Source organism: Anomalospiza imberbis, chromosome 1, assembly GCF_031753505.1.
Source record: "Anomalospiza imberbis isolate Cuckoo-Finch-1a 21T00152 chromosome 1, ASM3175350v1, whole genome shotgun sequence".
Classification (NCBI taxonomy): domain Eukaryota; kingdom Metazoa; phylum Chordata; class Aves; order Passeriformes; family Viduidae; genus Anomalospiza; species Anomalospiza imberbis.
Window position 1 is genome coordinate 130805145 of NC_089681.1, and position 17186 is coordinate 130822330.

The following is a 17186-nucleotide window of genomic DNA, read 5'->3' on the forward strand; positions in this document are numbered from 1 at the left end:
GCTGCTTGTTATGTGTTTCATTCTGTATGTTTGTTACTTGCCCCTCTGTATTTTGTGTAAGTGCATATTATAAAAGCTTCTCAGTTTATTTTATATGAAAAAATCTGTAAAACTGGAAAAATACTTATGTTTATTAGACACTGAGAGAGCATGGTGCATACACAGATGGGGCAACAGGGGCTCTTTCTTTCATGTAATACTCAAAGAAATTAAAGCACACCTATGCATTGAAGCCAAAGGCCTGTTCGGGTGCTCTGCAGGAACACTCCTTCACATGCTTCTGGGAGGTGCAAGTTGTCACTGTCACACTGCTCCAAGGCAGGGCCAGGCCATGCACACTTGGTGTGGGGGTCACCTGTCTTGGAAGGCCAAGGTTGCTGGCATAAGGAGAGGCGATTCCACGCCAGCTTGACTCAGCCCTGTGCCCCTCTGAAGGAAAGAGCGTGTTCAGCTTGCTGCCATAGGCACAGCCACCCTCTGCCCCAGTGAGCTGCACTCCTGGTAGGAACAGCTGCAGCACTGCACTCACCTGTAGGCACTCAAATTAATAAATCAGAGCTGCCTCTATATGATGTAAATAATTTTTTAACTACCCTCACTACTTCCCTCTTTTCATGCATTTTCAATGCAGTTGTTGAATTCTATTTTTTTGTGTATTTTACTGAGGGGGGTGCTGATACAAAAGCAACTCAGTAGTCAGATCATTAAGACACTGACATTTGGGTGTGCTTTACCCAAGAAATGGAGTTTAGTCCATGGTAAAAATTCCTCACACACTGAAAAATGCTCTACTTGTAAAGACGTTAGGTACCACATTAGGCAAGAGATGCTGCCAGAGGAGATGTGTAACACTGTTCTTCCACTGTGACTTTTGAATGTAAATTTACAAAATAAGGCCCAAGAAAACATAGTAGCAGCAGATATTGGATGACACTAAATGATATAGAGCAAGAAAACCAGTCTCCCCCTTGTGCAAGAAAAGTATTTGCTATAAACTCAGTAAGGCTGTAATTTACACAATGGTCTTACTTTATCCTGTGTGATTAAAAGAGAGACAACAACTTGTTACTAGTGATGATACAAAATTTTTAATTTACATGCAACATTTATGGAACACCAAGGCAACAAAACATACAGTTTTGGTAGTTTAAAATTATTTTTAAAAAAATGGTTAATGTTTAGAACTGAGAAAGATGCACATAACTGATTGCCCATGCACAAAATGATGCCCAGAAACACGTGTCAGACTACATAAAAGACTTCAGCTAAACAACACATTTAGCTCTAAGAAAAGAGCCATCAGAGCCATCAGTGAACATGACTGAAGATCATGATTACTGCCCCCTCCAAAACACTGATGTGACATGAGAAGTGTTTAACAGCAAACAAGACCGATTAAATCACTGTACATTGATGTAGAATGTTAACTTGTGGAATCTGGATTCCCTCATTTTATTTGTAGTAAAAATGCATCTCTAATTTACAAATTTATATTTAATAATGTTACTCAAGAAACAGATGCTTAATTTGATAACAAAAAAAGTTCCATGAAGTAATGGACATTCTGAAGGTGTATGAAAGGATTTAATGGTCAGAGTTTATTACAGAGAAATTACCTGTGTGGGTACACAAGGCTTGAAAGACCTGGTGGTTTTGTTAAACTGCTTTAAAATTCTGCATTTAAATAGCATCAGTGGTTGTGTACCCTGCCATGGATGTAGTGTCCTCCAGCAGCATGGACTAGAGAGCTACGGAGATGTATTCTTATCCTCTAGCTAAATCCAACACTGCCTCGAGTTCTAGAAATGCACAGCCTCCTACTTAAAAATACTAAATATTTCAGTTAAAGTAAGAATGACTCTTTCTTTCAAGCCCACCCTATGATGCAGTTTAAAGCAGTAGTGCCAAGGTATCATCACACGAGGCAAATCAATTAAACCTGTACAGAGTGTAGTAACATACTGTAAACACCTAGGAGTAAGCAATAATTAAAAATCTGTCTTGTATTGCAGCTACGCATGTAAACAATTTATGAAACTTCTTTGGCACAAAAAAGCATTTTCCCTAGCACTTATAAATACAACATACTTACATGCATTTCACTTTTGTTTAAAAAGTTACTAATCATACTGATAAGCATTACCTTGATTAGCAAAATTCATAGATAAAGGATCCATTGTATCTTACAAAGAATTAAGAATATAGTTTGCAATTCAAAAATCATTTTGCAAACTTTGAAACTGTAGGGTAACCTGGAAAGTTAGTTACATTTAAAAAAATGTCTCCCTTTTTTTTCTCCTATCAGTAATTTAAATCAATGGCAAATAATTTGAGAAAACTGACTTAAAGAATTTCTGCTGTATTACCTAATCAAGAAAAATACCTACTGCACTACTACAGGGATGAGAAAAGTATTTTAACACACAAATACAGTCATTACATTGTTTCCCCTTTTTCACTCTCCTTGGGATCTTGCCAATAAACACGGAATCCAAACTTTGCAAGATGCTTACCCCTATCATCCATCTTTTCAGCAAGAAACTTTTTGTATAATGTTAGATTATCTGTAACCCAGGCCACTTAAAAGCATTTAGTGAATTTGCTCACCATTTACAAATCTCTATGTATGCTTGATTTATATGATCAAGTTACATTTGTTATTCACATGCAATTTCAAGTGTTTGTGTTTCAGTGTGACTGGGACATCTCCTAAGTGCCATGATATTAACAGGAATGCAAAACCTAACACTGAGTCAACTTGAGAGAAGCTGTTGACAGGTTAAATATGCTATTTGAGGTTCTACACAACATACACAGACGAAAAGCTGTATTTTTAGGTATTTATTTGCCTACAAAGACTGGTGTTCAGGATTCCCTGTCTCTTCTGCAGGAGTTGATAAATATTTAAAGCACTGCAGAGTACAATGGCTACAGCTGGTCCAGGCTAGTGCAAGGTGAAACAAAGATGATGGTATTTAAGTATGGGTCTGATTTCCAACTGTTTCATTTAAAAAAAACAGTTATGAACATCAGATTATACATTCTTTACCTGACCAAGAGATTTAAACAATTCCAGACTAAAATAGAATATCTGAAAAGTCCTCTGGGGGGAAGAAAAAGTAAATGAAAACTGACCAAATTTGTAAATTATAAAGATATCCATGACAAGAAAAAATAAAGCAGCTTATTTAACTCAGAACTAGCAGTCTTCACTGCAAGTCATCTTAATGGAACATAAACCTAATGCATACAACAGAAAGCTCTTCCTTCTTGTGTGCATCTCAAGATGGTGTTAAGCCTGGACTTGTCATCTCTGTTGTGGGACTTGCAAGGTATTCACTTGATTTCAGACTTGTCAGAGACTTGTAGCTTGCTACTGATGTGAGAGAGCCACAAAGACCAAGCAATGATGGAGTGTCTTCCTTTCCTGTGAAGAAAAATAAGAATTAAGCTAATAAATTTTGCAGCACAAAATTAGTTGACCAAAAAAATGAGAGAACAGAAAAAGCTGTTTAATCTACTCTGCTGCGAACTCCATAGTATGCTTCAGCACAGGCATGTTCCATAAATGCAATTGGGAAGACAACTTACACCACACCTTCCCTATCCAGGTGGTACAGAGATCCCTACCCATTCCTTACAGGCTGGGCTGAAATCAGTCTCGAATTAAATTAGATTTTAATATTGCTTACAATTAAAAAAAAAAACAATTTTTTTAATCCTTGATATTTAAAAAAAAAGAAAGTTTAATGGTTACATAAAATTAAGGTTTTGTATTGGCAAATCTATTTAAAACTTAGAATTGATGAGATACAAAAAGGATTCTTTTATAACACTTTATATTCTCTACCCAAAATACTACTATTTCACAATTCTTCCAACATTTTCCTGCTTTTTCAGAACTGCCCACAAGATGGAGCAGCTGCATCTCCAAATAAATGTTAAATGCAAGATGTAAGAATGACAGTGGTGGCTGCAAATCCAGTGCATTTAATCATTCTTTTAAAACCAAAAAGAGGAAACATAAGGAGTTTGTTATAGCAGAGAGATGTCAGCAGATCCTCCTTGTAGTGAAGCCGACTGGTTCTGTGATGGAGAAGAGATGTACAAGGCATTTGAAGCTTAGCTTTAAATACAGAGGAGAGGGTGGGTATTTTCATATATCCAAACTTATTTGAAGCAGAGTCCTTAGGGAAACTGAAACACTTCATGTAACAATGAAAAATATGGTTTTCAATGTGCATTTTCTTCACACTGAAAATTTGTCTCACAAGGACTGAAGTTCAGAGCTATGAAGAACAAAATTAAAGGAAGACATTAGACTGGCTCTGTACCTTCATTTAACAAGTTAATTCCATCTTGCTTCCCATCCTGTGAGTGACCTGGATCCAGAGAGGATTGAGAAAGACTAACTTCTGCTGAAAGTTGGTCCAGACTTTGAAAACTTTTCCTGCAAAGCAAGTAGTATTTGATAGCAACACTTGTAAAGATCTAACTAGGTATCTTCAACTCTCCTTAAAAAGTTTTCAAAAAAAAACCCTACACAGTTAATCTTTCTTCTCTTAAACACTATTTTTATTTCTTTCCAAAGCCAGTTCTTTCTAAAAGCAATTATGTATTTTTCTGCCCTTAAAAAAAAATAATCCAAAGGAAGAAAATCTTTATGGAAAACAAGAGAAACTGATTTTAGTTACCAGTGATCTTTCACTGGAGTCACTCTACAAGTGACTCCAACAGGATATGTTCCAAAGTATGCTGAGGGAAATACTAATTTTCAGTTTCCCTGCTCCTCTAAGGGGGAATCAAAATAAATATGAAATTTACTCATCCCATTGTTGATTGTGCTTTCTATAGAGTAGAGTGTCCAAGGCAACAGCATTGACATCCAGAGCTCCTGGGGAAGGCCACTGATTGGTGAGGTGAGTAGTTAATTCTTGTCTTGATCTCAAGTCATTATTCTTTAGCACAGTTCTGTGAATAAAAAAAAAAAAGTCTATTAAATTCAATTCCTTAAGATAAAGGAAAACCAGGACATAGATGATCATAGAATCATTGTGGTTGGAAACGGCCTTCAAAGATCAACCAGTCCAACCGTCACCCAGCACTGCTACTGTAACCCCTAAACCACATCACCCAGTGCCAGACCCAGATGTCCCTTAAACACTTCCAGGAATGGTGATTCCACCATCTCCCTGAGCAACCTATTCCAGCCTGACCACCTAACAGTGAAAAAAAATTTTTAATACCTAATCTCAATCTCCCCTCTTAAGTCTCATTTTAAAGCCATTTCTTTGGGTCCTGTCACTGCAGCCACAGCAAAAGAGACCAAACCCCACTCACTACAAACTCCTTTCAGGAACCTGTAGAGAGTGATGAGGTCCCTGCTGAGCTTCCACTAGACTAAACACTCTCAGCTCCTCCAGCTGTTCCTCACAGGATGTGGTTTCTAGACCCTTCACAAGCCTTACTACCCTTCTCTGTACACATTCCAGCATTTCAATGTCCTTTTTGGAGTGAGGGGCCCAAAACTGAACGCAGTACTTGAGGTGCAGCTTCACCAGCACTGAGTACAGGGCAATCAACACTATTCTTCATACAGGCCAAGATGCCATTGGCCACCTGGGCACACTGTTGGCTCATGTTTAGTCACCTGTCAAGCCCCTTTCTGCCAAACAGCCCTCAAGGCTCTCCTTCCCCAGCCTGTAGCACTGCAGGGGGTTGTTGTGACCTAAAGGCAGGACCTGGAACTTCAGCTTCTTGAACCTCATGCAGTTGTCTTCAGCCCTTTGATCAAGTCCGTCCATATCCCTCTGCAGAGCCTTCCTACCCTCCAGCAGATCGACACTCCCACCCAACTTAGTGTCATCTGCAAATTTACTGAGGGTGATCTCAATTTCCACAAGCAGATTATCAATAAAGATGTTAAACAGGACTGACCCCAAACCCAAGCCTAGGGGAACACCACTAGTGATCATCCAGATGATCTCTTTCAAGTGACCAACAGACTGCAATTTTCACAAAGCATCTTAAACTGTTCACTTTTCCTAACGGAAGCAACTTAGAAATACACTGAGACATATTTAGGAAGCAAAAAAAAAAAAAAAAAAAGTTGACATTTGACTGCTTCTACAAAAGCAATAAAGAAAGGCAATTGCATTTAAAAGTTCTTTCTGCTAGCATAATGGTAATTAACAGGCCAGCTATTTTGCAAGCCCGCTATGGGAATGTGATGTGCTTCCCCTTGACACCAATTTTTTTTTGCAGTTTGAACACCCTTGCATCCCCCCTTCAAAACTTTTCCAGAATTAACTAAAAACCAGATATGTTAAATCCACTGTATGCTTTCAGGCAAAATATAACACACAGTTATTCTGTTTTCTATCACCTTACAATTTCTAGTAACTATGTCTATAACTGACATTAAGAAGTGTAAACTGAATACCTTAAATGCTCAAATTAGTTTTGCCTCATATTCCCAACGAAGTAAATCTCCAAAATTCTAGAAATGAAGAAGCTAATATGCCAGTATTGGAAATCACTTGCAAAAAGTCATACTGAAATAAGGAAAGTACATAGTTTTTTGGGCTCCAAGACAAGACCAGCCTTTTTTCAACAGCACAAGGCAACATTTGATCTGTCCTTCTATTGCTGTAGAATAACTAGAAATAAAAGCAATAGCATTTTGTAATTGGATTTTTTAAGTCCTCCAATCCACAAAATACTAGACAATAGTAAAATGTTGCTCCACAAGGAGTTTGACTATCTCTGGCCTGAAGCAAAAAGCTAATTTACTCATATCCATACCAAATGTACTCAGAAGTTCAAAGCCAAATGCCATGTTGCTATTCAAAATGCCAAACTGCACAGCAAATTAAATAACTATTCATGGTACACATACATTTACTTGAATTTTCCAGTAACATTGTCAACAAGTCTATTTTTACAATACAGTTTTTATTCTGGTGGTATTTGAGCTGTTTAAAAAAGAACTTATGTAGGGGCAAATAACAGTGCCCAAAGAGCCAAAATTTCCCACAGAACAAAGACAGTAGTAAGCTCAGTAAGGAACTTTTAGCAGCTGAGTTTCAAAGAGGAGACAGATTCAGAGTTTTATTGTATGAAAAGGGGATGAAGCACAACCATGATTAAAACTAGTTTCAAGAAACTTCTCTCAAGAAGACGAATTCCCTCAGCATTCATACAGGTAAAGAATCAACTTTTCTACCCCGGGATCCACACCCTCACCCTCCTATGAGGTCTACAGGAATAACCACTTTGCTAACCCAAAGCTCTCAATAATTTCAAATACCTTGCATAGCATTCACTTCCCCAAGTAATAACCCTAATCCCCTGGCGAACATCAAGCACTACACAGAGCTGTCACAGGTTTGTTGATTTGAGCAAACTGAAACACTGAGATAGCAAGTTCTTATGAGGTTTGCCAGCTACATTACATCACTTCCTTATTCAGAAGGACATCTTGAATGTTTTCACAGAAGTTTCAAAATAGGACACAGTTTATACGAGCAACTATGCCCACAGTGCCTAAATGCAAATTCATACATGTAACAGGTACACTCAAATTTCCATTTGGACAACCCCTGTAAGCTATCACAGACACATTATCACAGATACACATGTACAGACAAGCTGCTAATAGTGGAATTTTTGCATTTGACATAGGTTTCTGTATTGAATATATCTAATATTTCTATATTCTATATTCCACAAATCTTTACACCCTACTGTGTGAACAAAGAAATTCTGAAGCAAACACTCACCAAAATTTTCCAGGAATTTTAACATAAAATTTAAAGATAGTTTCCATTAATCACTTCTTAAACCACTCCACCATGCTCAGGAAGAAAACCAGGCATCAAGTAGGATACAGAACTAAATATTCCCCTCCTAAGGCTTTTATTTTGAATCTTTAAAAATATGTAAAAATAGATTTAAAATTATAAAATCAGTCCAAGCACAGCATCAAATATATAGTAGTAAATAAAATAGTAAAAAGTAAAAAATAGCAGTATAGACAATAAAAGTTAGACAAAATATTCACACCTGATGCTATTAGTTAGCAACTATTTTATCAGCTTTGTAGATAATTTAGCTCTTAGCTCTTTTGCAGACATTTTTCAAGTATCTTAAGTTTCCGCTGCAGTAAAGTCATTATAAAGGCATTGCCTGCAGACAGCAATTCTCTTGATATGCAAAAACTGGCACTGCTTTTGTTTAGCCAAACTCATTTGAAGAGTCAAAGTATTAAACTGCTCCGAAACATAGAACCATTTAGGTTGGAAAAGACCTTTAAGATCATTGAGTCCAAGCATAAGCCCACCACTGCCAAGTCCACCACTAAACCATGTCCCTAAGAGTCACGTCAACAGCACACAGAATCCTCACACTCCTAATCGCCACGAGGAAAGATGATCCTGCTACAAGTATTCAGAAACAGGAAAAGAGGTGGATACAAAAGCATTTACTGCAGAGAAGGTTAAAAAGGAAGAAAATATGGTCAAGTTTTAAGGAAAAAAGCAAATACAAATTTCAAAACTCAATGTGAAAAAAGCTGTGCGAGACTATCTAGTGCTGTCCTCCTCTTGTTCAGACAAGAAAAACACTTTCTAGAGGTTAAGAGCTCTCCAAGGACAACAACTTATTTTATCCAAGGCATATTGAATTCCTACAGTAGTGCTCTTGTTCCCCAGAATGCAAACACAGGCTGGCCAGCTCTGTGCAGAGGTGCTGCAGGGTTTCAGGCAGGACTTCTCCTTGCACCAGGACTGCAACGAGTATGCAGTTCTATTTTTCAGTAAAGTTCAATAAAATATAGTTCTATTGGTTTTGTAGCTGTGGGGATTTAAGGATGATGCCAGATAAGGTTTGTAGACAGTATGCTAAGCCATTTAATATAGGAATAAAAGTAACGACACACCAAAAAGAAAATAAGCTAAGTAAGAGAGACAATAGGATTTACTAAAGGAGGAAGTTAAAAACCAAGGAAGTACAATGAAATCTGAGTGAAAACAGGCATATACACCAAGCTGTTAACTTCTTCAGTCTGGAAAAGAAGATAAAAACAGTGGCTAAAAGAAGTAATCTCAGGAAGGCAGTTGGTACATGGAGAATACAGTGGATCTTAGTAAGAGATTGTAAGGCTGTGTTTTGGATGAAAGCCAGGCAGGGTGTGAGATATGGCTGAACAGAGTATCCTGGAGTAACACAGTGGGACTGCAGAGCGCAGAGGTTTCGTGCAGTATAGGAAGATTATGTAAAAACTTATTATGAGAGCAGAAGTTAAACTCGTTTATGGTAAATTCTCTAATCTAGGCATGAAAAAATCCTTGATTGCCTGAGAGCCTGTGAACTTCCCCTCTCTCATCCAACTAAATGGTATCCTCTGTGTCTACAATTATTTCCATCTTTTTACAATCATGTTGGCAAAAAAGTAGCACTAGCTGTTCCATAATCTGCAGAAAGTTAACAGATGTACCCTCAGCAATCCTTACCCCAAACAACAATTTTGTAAGATAACTTCATATAGGGTTTCAAGTTCTGCAAACATTAAAGAATAAAGAAATAGTGAAGAGACAGGAGAGAAAGAACATTCAACAACCACCAAAATATCAGTCTACTACCAACATTAATCTAAAACTGAATCCAAAAAACAGCACTGTATCAGCTACTAGGAAGAAAATTAACTCTACCCCAGCTGAAACCAGGGTTTTAAAATGACCAAATACCCTTTGTACTATTTCACAGCATAGATTTTTCCATAATGCATATATATATATATATATATGCATATATATGCATATATATATATATATATATGCATATATATGCATATATATATATATATATATATATATATATATATATATGGGGAGTATAATATACAAAGTCTCGCCATGTTGTCCCAGGATAACATTTAGACCACTTGAATTGTGGGATTATTTTTTATATCTGAAAATAAGACAAAACTCCACACAAAATGAAAATACTACTGCAACTAATAATTTCCTTGGCAAAACAATCAGCAAATGAGATGAGAACATCTTAGTGCTAAATTTTATGATTAAAAACTAACAAATATGTGCCTTACATTTGTATTTTTTTCTCTATACCAAGAACTACTATTAAAATTAGGCTCCTGTTCAAAAACAACAAAAAAAAATCTGTTCAGTAAAAACATCCTGCTAAAGAATTCCTGCGCATTACAAAAGATTACTGATGAGACTAATCAATACTAACATACTCCCAGGTGAAAATAAGTGTCTGCAGACACATATGCTCCCTCCAGGCCTGTAAGTTTACTTATGTTTATTCAAGAATAACAGAAGCAGCCAAAGCATTCATCAGGTTTACACAGCTATTCCCAGAAATATCTCTGCATGCTTCTGACCTTCAGTTCTTTAATTGTGTATTTAAGAAGCTAGGAAATGTGAGATTAGTGAATTCTTCCAATAAACATCCTCCTCCTCCACTGTTAATGCGCCCTGTGTTTGTCAGGTACTCTCCAGAATATTTACTTGCAGATTTCCTCAGCTTTTATTATTTTGAGATGTTTATATAATGATTTAATATTATGAGAGTATTAAGCACACGCAGGATATATTTTTGTACAGTACACACAAAAAAATAAAATGCAACTGACAGATTACTGCCCATTTCCATCCGTGCTGCCTTTCAGTTCTGGCACAATCATGTTAGGGGCCACTGTGAATGAAGCATCAAAAATAGCTATTTTAATTTTTTTGACTAAGCTGCTTTTTTTCTGTTTTGTTTGTATGTGTTTATGCTTTTAAAACTTAATTTTTAAGATAAACCCACAAACACTTCTGTTTGCACTAGCATTGCTTTTGGCAGCCCAGCTGCCTCCCAAAAGATTAAGAAATTACTGCTTTGAATTAACACATCTAAGACTTCTCTATCTTGAAAGTGTGACCTGAGTTAATAGTGAGACAGAGGGACAAAAGACAACCTCTATGTTGGGTTCCTGCATGCACAACAGAAATTATAGAAGTGATTATAGCTGGTCACTGACTATACTGTAACTGTATTACCTCTGGGAATTTAAAAATAAATAAGTAAATAAAATTTAATCCAAATTTAGCCCAAGCTAATATAGAAAACCCTTTCCTGCATAACCACATAGAATTTCTGCTGTCATTTCAGCTATACCTCATTTCCAATTTCCCTTGCATCAAATGCAGATTCATTGGAAGCCTATTCCAAGAGTTCCATTTACATAGGGGGTTTTTTTTGTTCAACAAAACAAAAGTCAGTTCTGTTTCCAATTATACCTATAAAAAACCAGTAATTTCTTACCTGCAAGTTTAATTTCTCCAAATCCAGAAAATGCCAGTCCAGTTGGCAATTTGCCCTCCTACCAGCAGATGAAGACAGGAAATAAACCAAACAGACTAATTCCCTAAGAAAGGGAATTACATCAGATGAGTGTTCCAGTTCAAGAACTACCTGAGTAGTGAAAAGTAAAAGTGAAAATAAAAGCTTAAAAAAATAAAAACATTTGCATAAGAACAAGCTTTAAAACCTTTTATTTAGGACAGGGAATATGGAATGCAAACTCAAATTGATAGCATACATAAATAGAACTAAAATCTGTAAAAGCAACTCCAAAATAAAAAGGGAACTTCCAAGCTGTCAGTACTCTAGCACAGCAGTGAGCTCTCTGGACTGGTATGTCATTGGACTTTGAGAAATTAGATCAGCAGGTATGAAAACGAGTTACTTACCAGTAGATTTTGATGCTGCAATATAGCATCTCTCTCAGCTTTGTGCCCTGTACACTGACACACTATTCCCCAAACTAGCTGCCAGAGCAGTCAGATGCCAGCAGACTTTCTAAAGGCATTTGCTGCAGTGAAAAAAAACCCAGGAATGTCCTACTGCAACACATTTTCTTATTCTGACTGACCAACAGATCTTCATGTGCCACAGCCATGGCACTATTTGTGCCACAGAACAGATACCCTTGAAACTTCTTCAGCATTTTTTTAAATCCTCCTTTATTGCCTCTTAGAGAGACCTTGAACTACATCCTAACAATATTAGTTATCAATTTTATACAGGCTTCGATTTTCTTGACCTTTGGATAACTTGAGGAAGTTTATACTGTCAGAAATACCAAGAGCTGGACTCCTGAGTTCTCATCTAACTGCAGTGGAGACTTTGATTCTGAACACAGACATCCAGAATGGATCAAAACATACCATAATATGTTAGCTTTGCATATGCTCACTAAAATAGCACTGCAGCATGTGACTGACACTCTTCATGTCCGTGGACAAATAACCAGGCCTGATTCTCTGGAGGAGGATAACAGGCACAACACAACCAGTTTTCCCAGATAGTAGGTCTTGACAGAAAACAAGAATGCTGAACTTGATCAGCACCCAAACTACTGAAAAAGTAAAGAGCAGATTTCAGTTCTTCAGCTATCAGATCATCTCTGCTGGGAAAGGAAGGACTCTTAGCAAACAAGTTTTTTTTTGACAGATTGTCTAATTTGCCTTCTGTAAATATCCTCTCAAGCTCAGTTTGTCATTTAAGGAGTCTTTTTCCCTTATGTCAGTGATGCAAATACAACATATCTGTTTATAGCTGAATTCCCTTTAAAAAAACATTTCTACAAGGGTGTGGGAAAAAATAAATCAAGATCTTTCTTCTTAACAGATCAGGAAAACTGGTATTCTCAAGAACTTTTTTAATCATTTTAACTTGATTTCCTTTGAATTCAGTAAAAACAGGAGAAACAAGTGCAAAATGGTTCAGTAACTCTGGGTTGACTGAATGACCACTTTTTCTTTAAAATTCCACTATTATATTAAGACAGCAAGAGTTTCATGAAAGATATCCAACAGGGTAATTGGAAGATTAATCTTCTACATACATAGGCAAGTATTTACCAAAACTAGCATATATAAGCTCTTTCAGAATGTAAAGGTTTTAATTACAAACAAGAACTTGAATTATTAGCAGCAAGCCTTGAGTAATATAAGTCATTCTTGGCAGTTGAATGCAAATTAATAGAGCTGCCAAACTCTCAAAGTAAGGCAGAGCTTCAAAATCTTAGAAATTGCAGAATAAAAAAAGAGGAGGGAAAAAGTCTGATCCATGGGCAAAGGGTGAAAAAAAAACCTAAACAAAAATCCACAATCAGAGATTAACACCAGAAACAGAATCTTTGCCAACATAATTTGAGTTATAATTTGGATAACAACACAATGAAAAATTACAGTGTTAAGTGGCTGCATAAGAACATCTCAATGGGCAACAGAAAAAATACCTGTCTATATCTCAACCACTTGCTAGCCAAAACAAGACAGCAGCTAATATAAGCTTCTTGCCCAGGAATCAGAGAGCACACTGATTGTATTTTCTTGGTTATAACTTCAGGCATTTCACTTTATCTATTTAAAGCCCTTCCGGAACTCATTTAGACTGTGCTTTATTTTAACAAAATACTGAAGAACCACAAGACACAAATTTAGAACTGGAAAAGCAAGTTGTAACCTAAATTTACAAACATCCATAATTTTTAAAAATCTCCAACATTTTTGCAACCATGTGTATGCACGCTGATCTGTAACTCACCCTTCTTTTGAACAAACTATTTGTATTTTAGAGAAACTTATAATTCTGTTGTTCAAGTATAAAAAGAATTGGCTAATATTTTCCTACTGGATGAAAATTAATTCCTGATCAGATTTATTTAAACCAAAAAATGTAGTAAAATAAATCCAAAATTTAGGATAATTTAAGTATCAATTTCTTTTGTCTGACAAATTGTTGAGATACTCCTTCAGTATAGCAATGATAAAGTAATGTCTGCAAATACAGAATTAGCCTCTCCTCCCCATTCTAACTTGGTACCATTCTCCAACCCTTAAAAAATGTTTTTTTCCGCTATTTGTCATTTAAAGTCCATTTTGTTTGGTATTGAACTTCATGTAACTTGCATTAAAAATATTAGAAAAAATTAAGTTCTGCTCAACTTTTCTCATTTATGTATAAGCAATATGAAATACTTGCTTTTCACACCAGTATTTTCTGGAATACAGAAGCAAATGTACAGTAGGTGAGTATGAAGGTTAAGAAATGAAGCACAAAACCCTGTGACTCTCAGAAGCAAATGGTAATGCAAGGTTATTTATCTAAACAGATAAAGCACAAAGAAATAAAATTCAGGCTCTGTGATTGCAATCCAGCAGTTAATCATTATGCACCATGATTAAGTTACCATAATTTTTACCTGTTTCTTTCTAATCTCTCTATTTGCAGCATAAAGTTATTCAAACTCTTTTATGACAACAAAGCCTCAAGGTCACCTGAGGTTCCAGACATGAGATAATTCTCTTTGTGAAATGAGAATTCACATGCTGTATTGCTATGTCAAAGCAAGTATTCTTCTTCTGCCACAGTTCAGGTATAGCTCACGTATAGTGACAGAGGAAGAAACTCCTAATCCACACAATCTGCTTTCCTACCATGAGTGCACATCATTTGCAACTGCCTTGTACTGAGGCCTTCAGAGGCTCAATATTTGTCATTAGTATTATTTTGAAAGGCCTTATTTTTCCCTGTTCCCAATCTTTTAATTCTACATTGGACAAATATTCTGAAATTTGGAATGCATAGGTGCTAATGTCCAAGTAACTCACTTAAAGCTTTCTTGTTTGGTACTTCTATGCAATGCCTTTATCCATAGAAGTGAAGCTATGGGAGAAGAGAGAAAAGATGCCACTATAAAACCAGATTTTAGTATTGCACATTAGACTCCTAGAAGGGGACACACCACCATGTTAATGTTATTAAGTATGCAAAATGGTGAAAGCAAAGTCCCTGTGGGTCTCTAACCCACCAAGGGAAGTGCAGGGCAGAAGGGAGCAGAAGGCAGACTCCTTACAAAAGTATTTTTCATTCTGGAATAAGAAAACATTTTCCTGTAAATAGTCCAACACATTCTCGAAGACACCAATAGCTTCAAAAGCTTTAAACTTTTTTTAGAATGTTAAGGTTTATTTTAAAATAAACCTTTTAACTCCCCTTTTTAATAGTTTGGAATAAGATATTAAAATATGAGGGGTTAAAAATAAATGCCTCCCTATCTACTGCATCTTGCAGAGTAAGCCCTTTCCTTCAGGCTGCTATCAAGCCAGAAACTTTTGGCTTCCACTTGCACAACAAACCCATGTGGATTCTAAGAACAGAATAATCATGTTGGAGGCTTGATTGCAAATTGTTTAATTGTGCATAGTTCTGCACCCTGCCCTGTATGTTCCTCTCTGAATTGCAGGAGTCTCTCTATGTCCTACACCCAGCTGAACTTTTCCTGGTTATATCTGCAAAAAAGGAAACACCCATGTCTTCTTGGGTTTCCACCTCACTAAAAACAGAACTTCCTTTCTTGCTGTCAACTCACACCCTTGTAAAACAGAATGGGATTACAATATTGTAGCAGAGTTGAAAAGAAAAAATTACACAAAAAAATTTCAAAACACTGCCTATACAGAAGTTTAAACATCTCTCAGAATAAGTAATTTTTTCTATGCTGTAAAAAAAAAAAAAAATCCACCACACACAGACAAGTTTTTAACATCTCTTAGAATATGTAGTATTTTTTCTATGCTGTAAAAAAAACCAACAACAAAATAACCCAAAACCCAAAACCACACACAGACAAGTTGAAAAAAAAAGGACCTGAAAAATCAACCAAACTGCAATACTAAGGATTTCAAACTGCTGCTCAAACTTGAGGGAGAAGCAGAGGACAGACAGGAAGCATTACAAAAAAAAGCATGGCTAATGTGAATTAGGGTTTGATAGCAGGATCCATTAAAGCTTTAAGAGGAAAGGATTAGCATTCTCAGTTTTCACATTCTAGGAAAGAAACTTGCCAAGATCGAAGATTAAATTTTAATCTTCAACTTCCTTTCAGTGAGGAAATAAAGCAGCTGCAACAAATTGGATTTACTGTACTTAAGCAGTTGAGGAATTCAGTTTCTCTGAAAAAAAGTCTTAAAAGAGGGATTATCTGAAATGAAGGCAAGAGGGCTAAAAAAAATTGATCCAGATTTCCTATTTCTCCAGATGATTTAGGTTTTGAGCTAGGATTACAAAGCCAGGCAACCCACATTTAAGTTTTACTCACAAGGAGACACAAAACACAAGCTAAATTTCAAAGCCTTTGCTCAGACCCTCCTGCTTCCATTTCCTTGGAGAAGCTTTTCTCTGCTTTGTCCCTGACAGCTCAGCCACAGCCTGCATCCTCTGCAGCCTTGTGCCTTCCTCTCTGACCCTCCCCTGCCTGCACATTGTGGCAGCACGCTGCAGACTCCAGAGCATTTACAAACAGCATCCTGGCAAAGAGAGGACAAGCAGAGATACTATATTCATAAGCAAGTTTTTTACCCACATGGAGCATGGCCATTCATTGAAAAGAAATTATCTTTGCTACAGAGAATATAGTGTATCTTCCTTTACACAGCCCATAATAGACCTGGTAGCTCATGGTGTGCTAGAAACGGAGAAGATAATTTTGCCTGGAGTTAATCACGTCTGAATTTGCTCTCTTTACAAATACAGCTATATTATTCTGATAGAAAATGTAGTATTGGTGGATATTAAAATATTAATTATTATCAATACAATAAAATGCTAAGTTATATTAAGACATTAAGAATGGAGGAAAAGCATAGTTCGGACATTGGAAAGGGTATTTCGGAAGGAACAGCCAGGCAAATTAAACCTATCTTTAAGATTTGACAACACATGAAAAAAAGTTCTTAATTACACAGTCAAGCTTAATTCAATATAAGATGTAAGTGCCCCTATAATTTAATTTGATGCTTATCTATGCATTAACCAGTAACAGAATTCCAAGCATGGAAGACTGACTTTTTACCCCCCCCACAGAACACCATATCAAGATGGTGATCTAGGAAGAAACGGTAGAGGGAGATAAAAAACCAGAGTGGTATAAAATATAGCATATTCGTTGAATGTACAAAATACATTTCACATAAATGTGATAAATTGATAAAAAAAAATACACCAGTAGGGACAAAGGGGCTGTACCATCTTACTCCAGGCACACCAACCTGAAAAGCTGAAGAAATTCTTTAGGAGGAAACCTGTGGTGGTAAACCTTAGACAAA

At 36.5% G+C, this 17186-nt stretch overlaps 1 protein-coding gene across 2 annotated transcripts in view; it reads right to left on the reverse strand.

Annotated features, from left to right (window-relative positions):
- Positions 1-1072: 1072 nt before the first annotated feature.
- The window catches only part of RUNDC3B (RUN domain containing 3B), a 51087-nt gene continuing 34973 nt past the window's right edge, over positions 1073-17186 (reverse strand). Inside the window, exons 9-11 of one of the 2 annotated variants that reach the window (XM_068211838.1) lie at positions 4825-4971; positions 4335-4450; positions 1073-3427 (exon numbers count right to left, since the gene is read on the reverse strand). In XM_068211838.1, the coding sequence (XP_068067939.1) occupies positions 3282-3427; positions 4335-4450; positions 4825-4971 (409 nt within the window). In that variant the 3' untranslated portion in view covers positions 1073-3281. Of the gene's footprint in view, positions 3428-4334; positions 4451-4824; positions 4972-12101; positions 12431-17186 lie in introns of those variants that run through there. The other variant, XM_068211848.1, reaches the window with a different exon arrangement.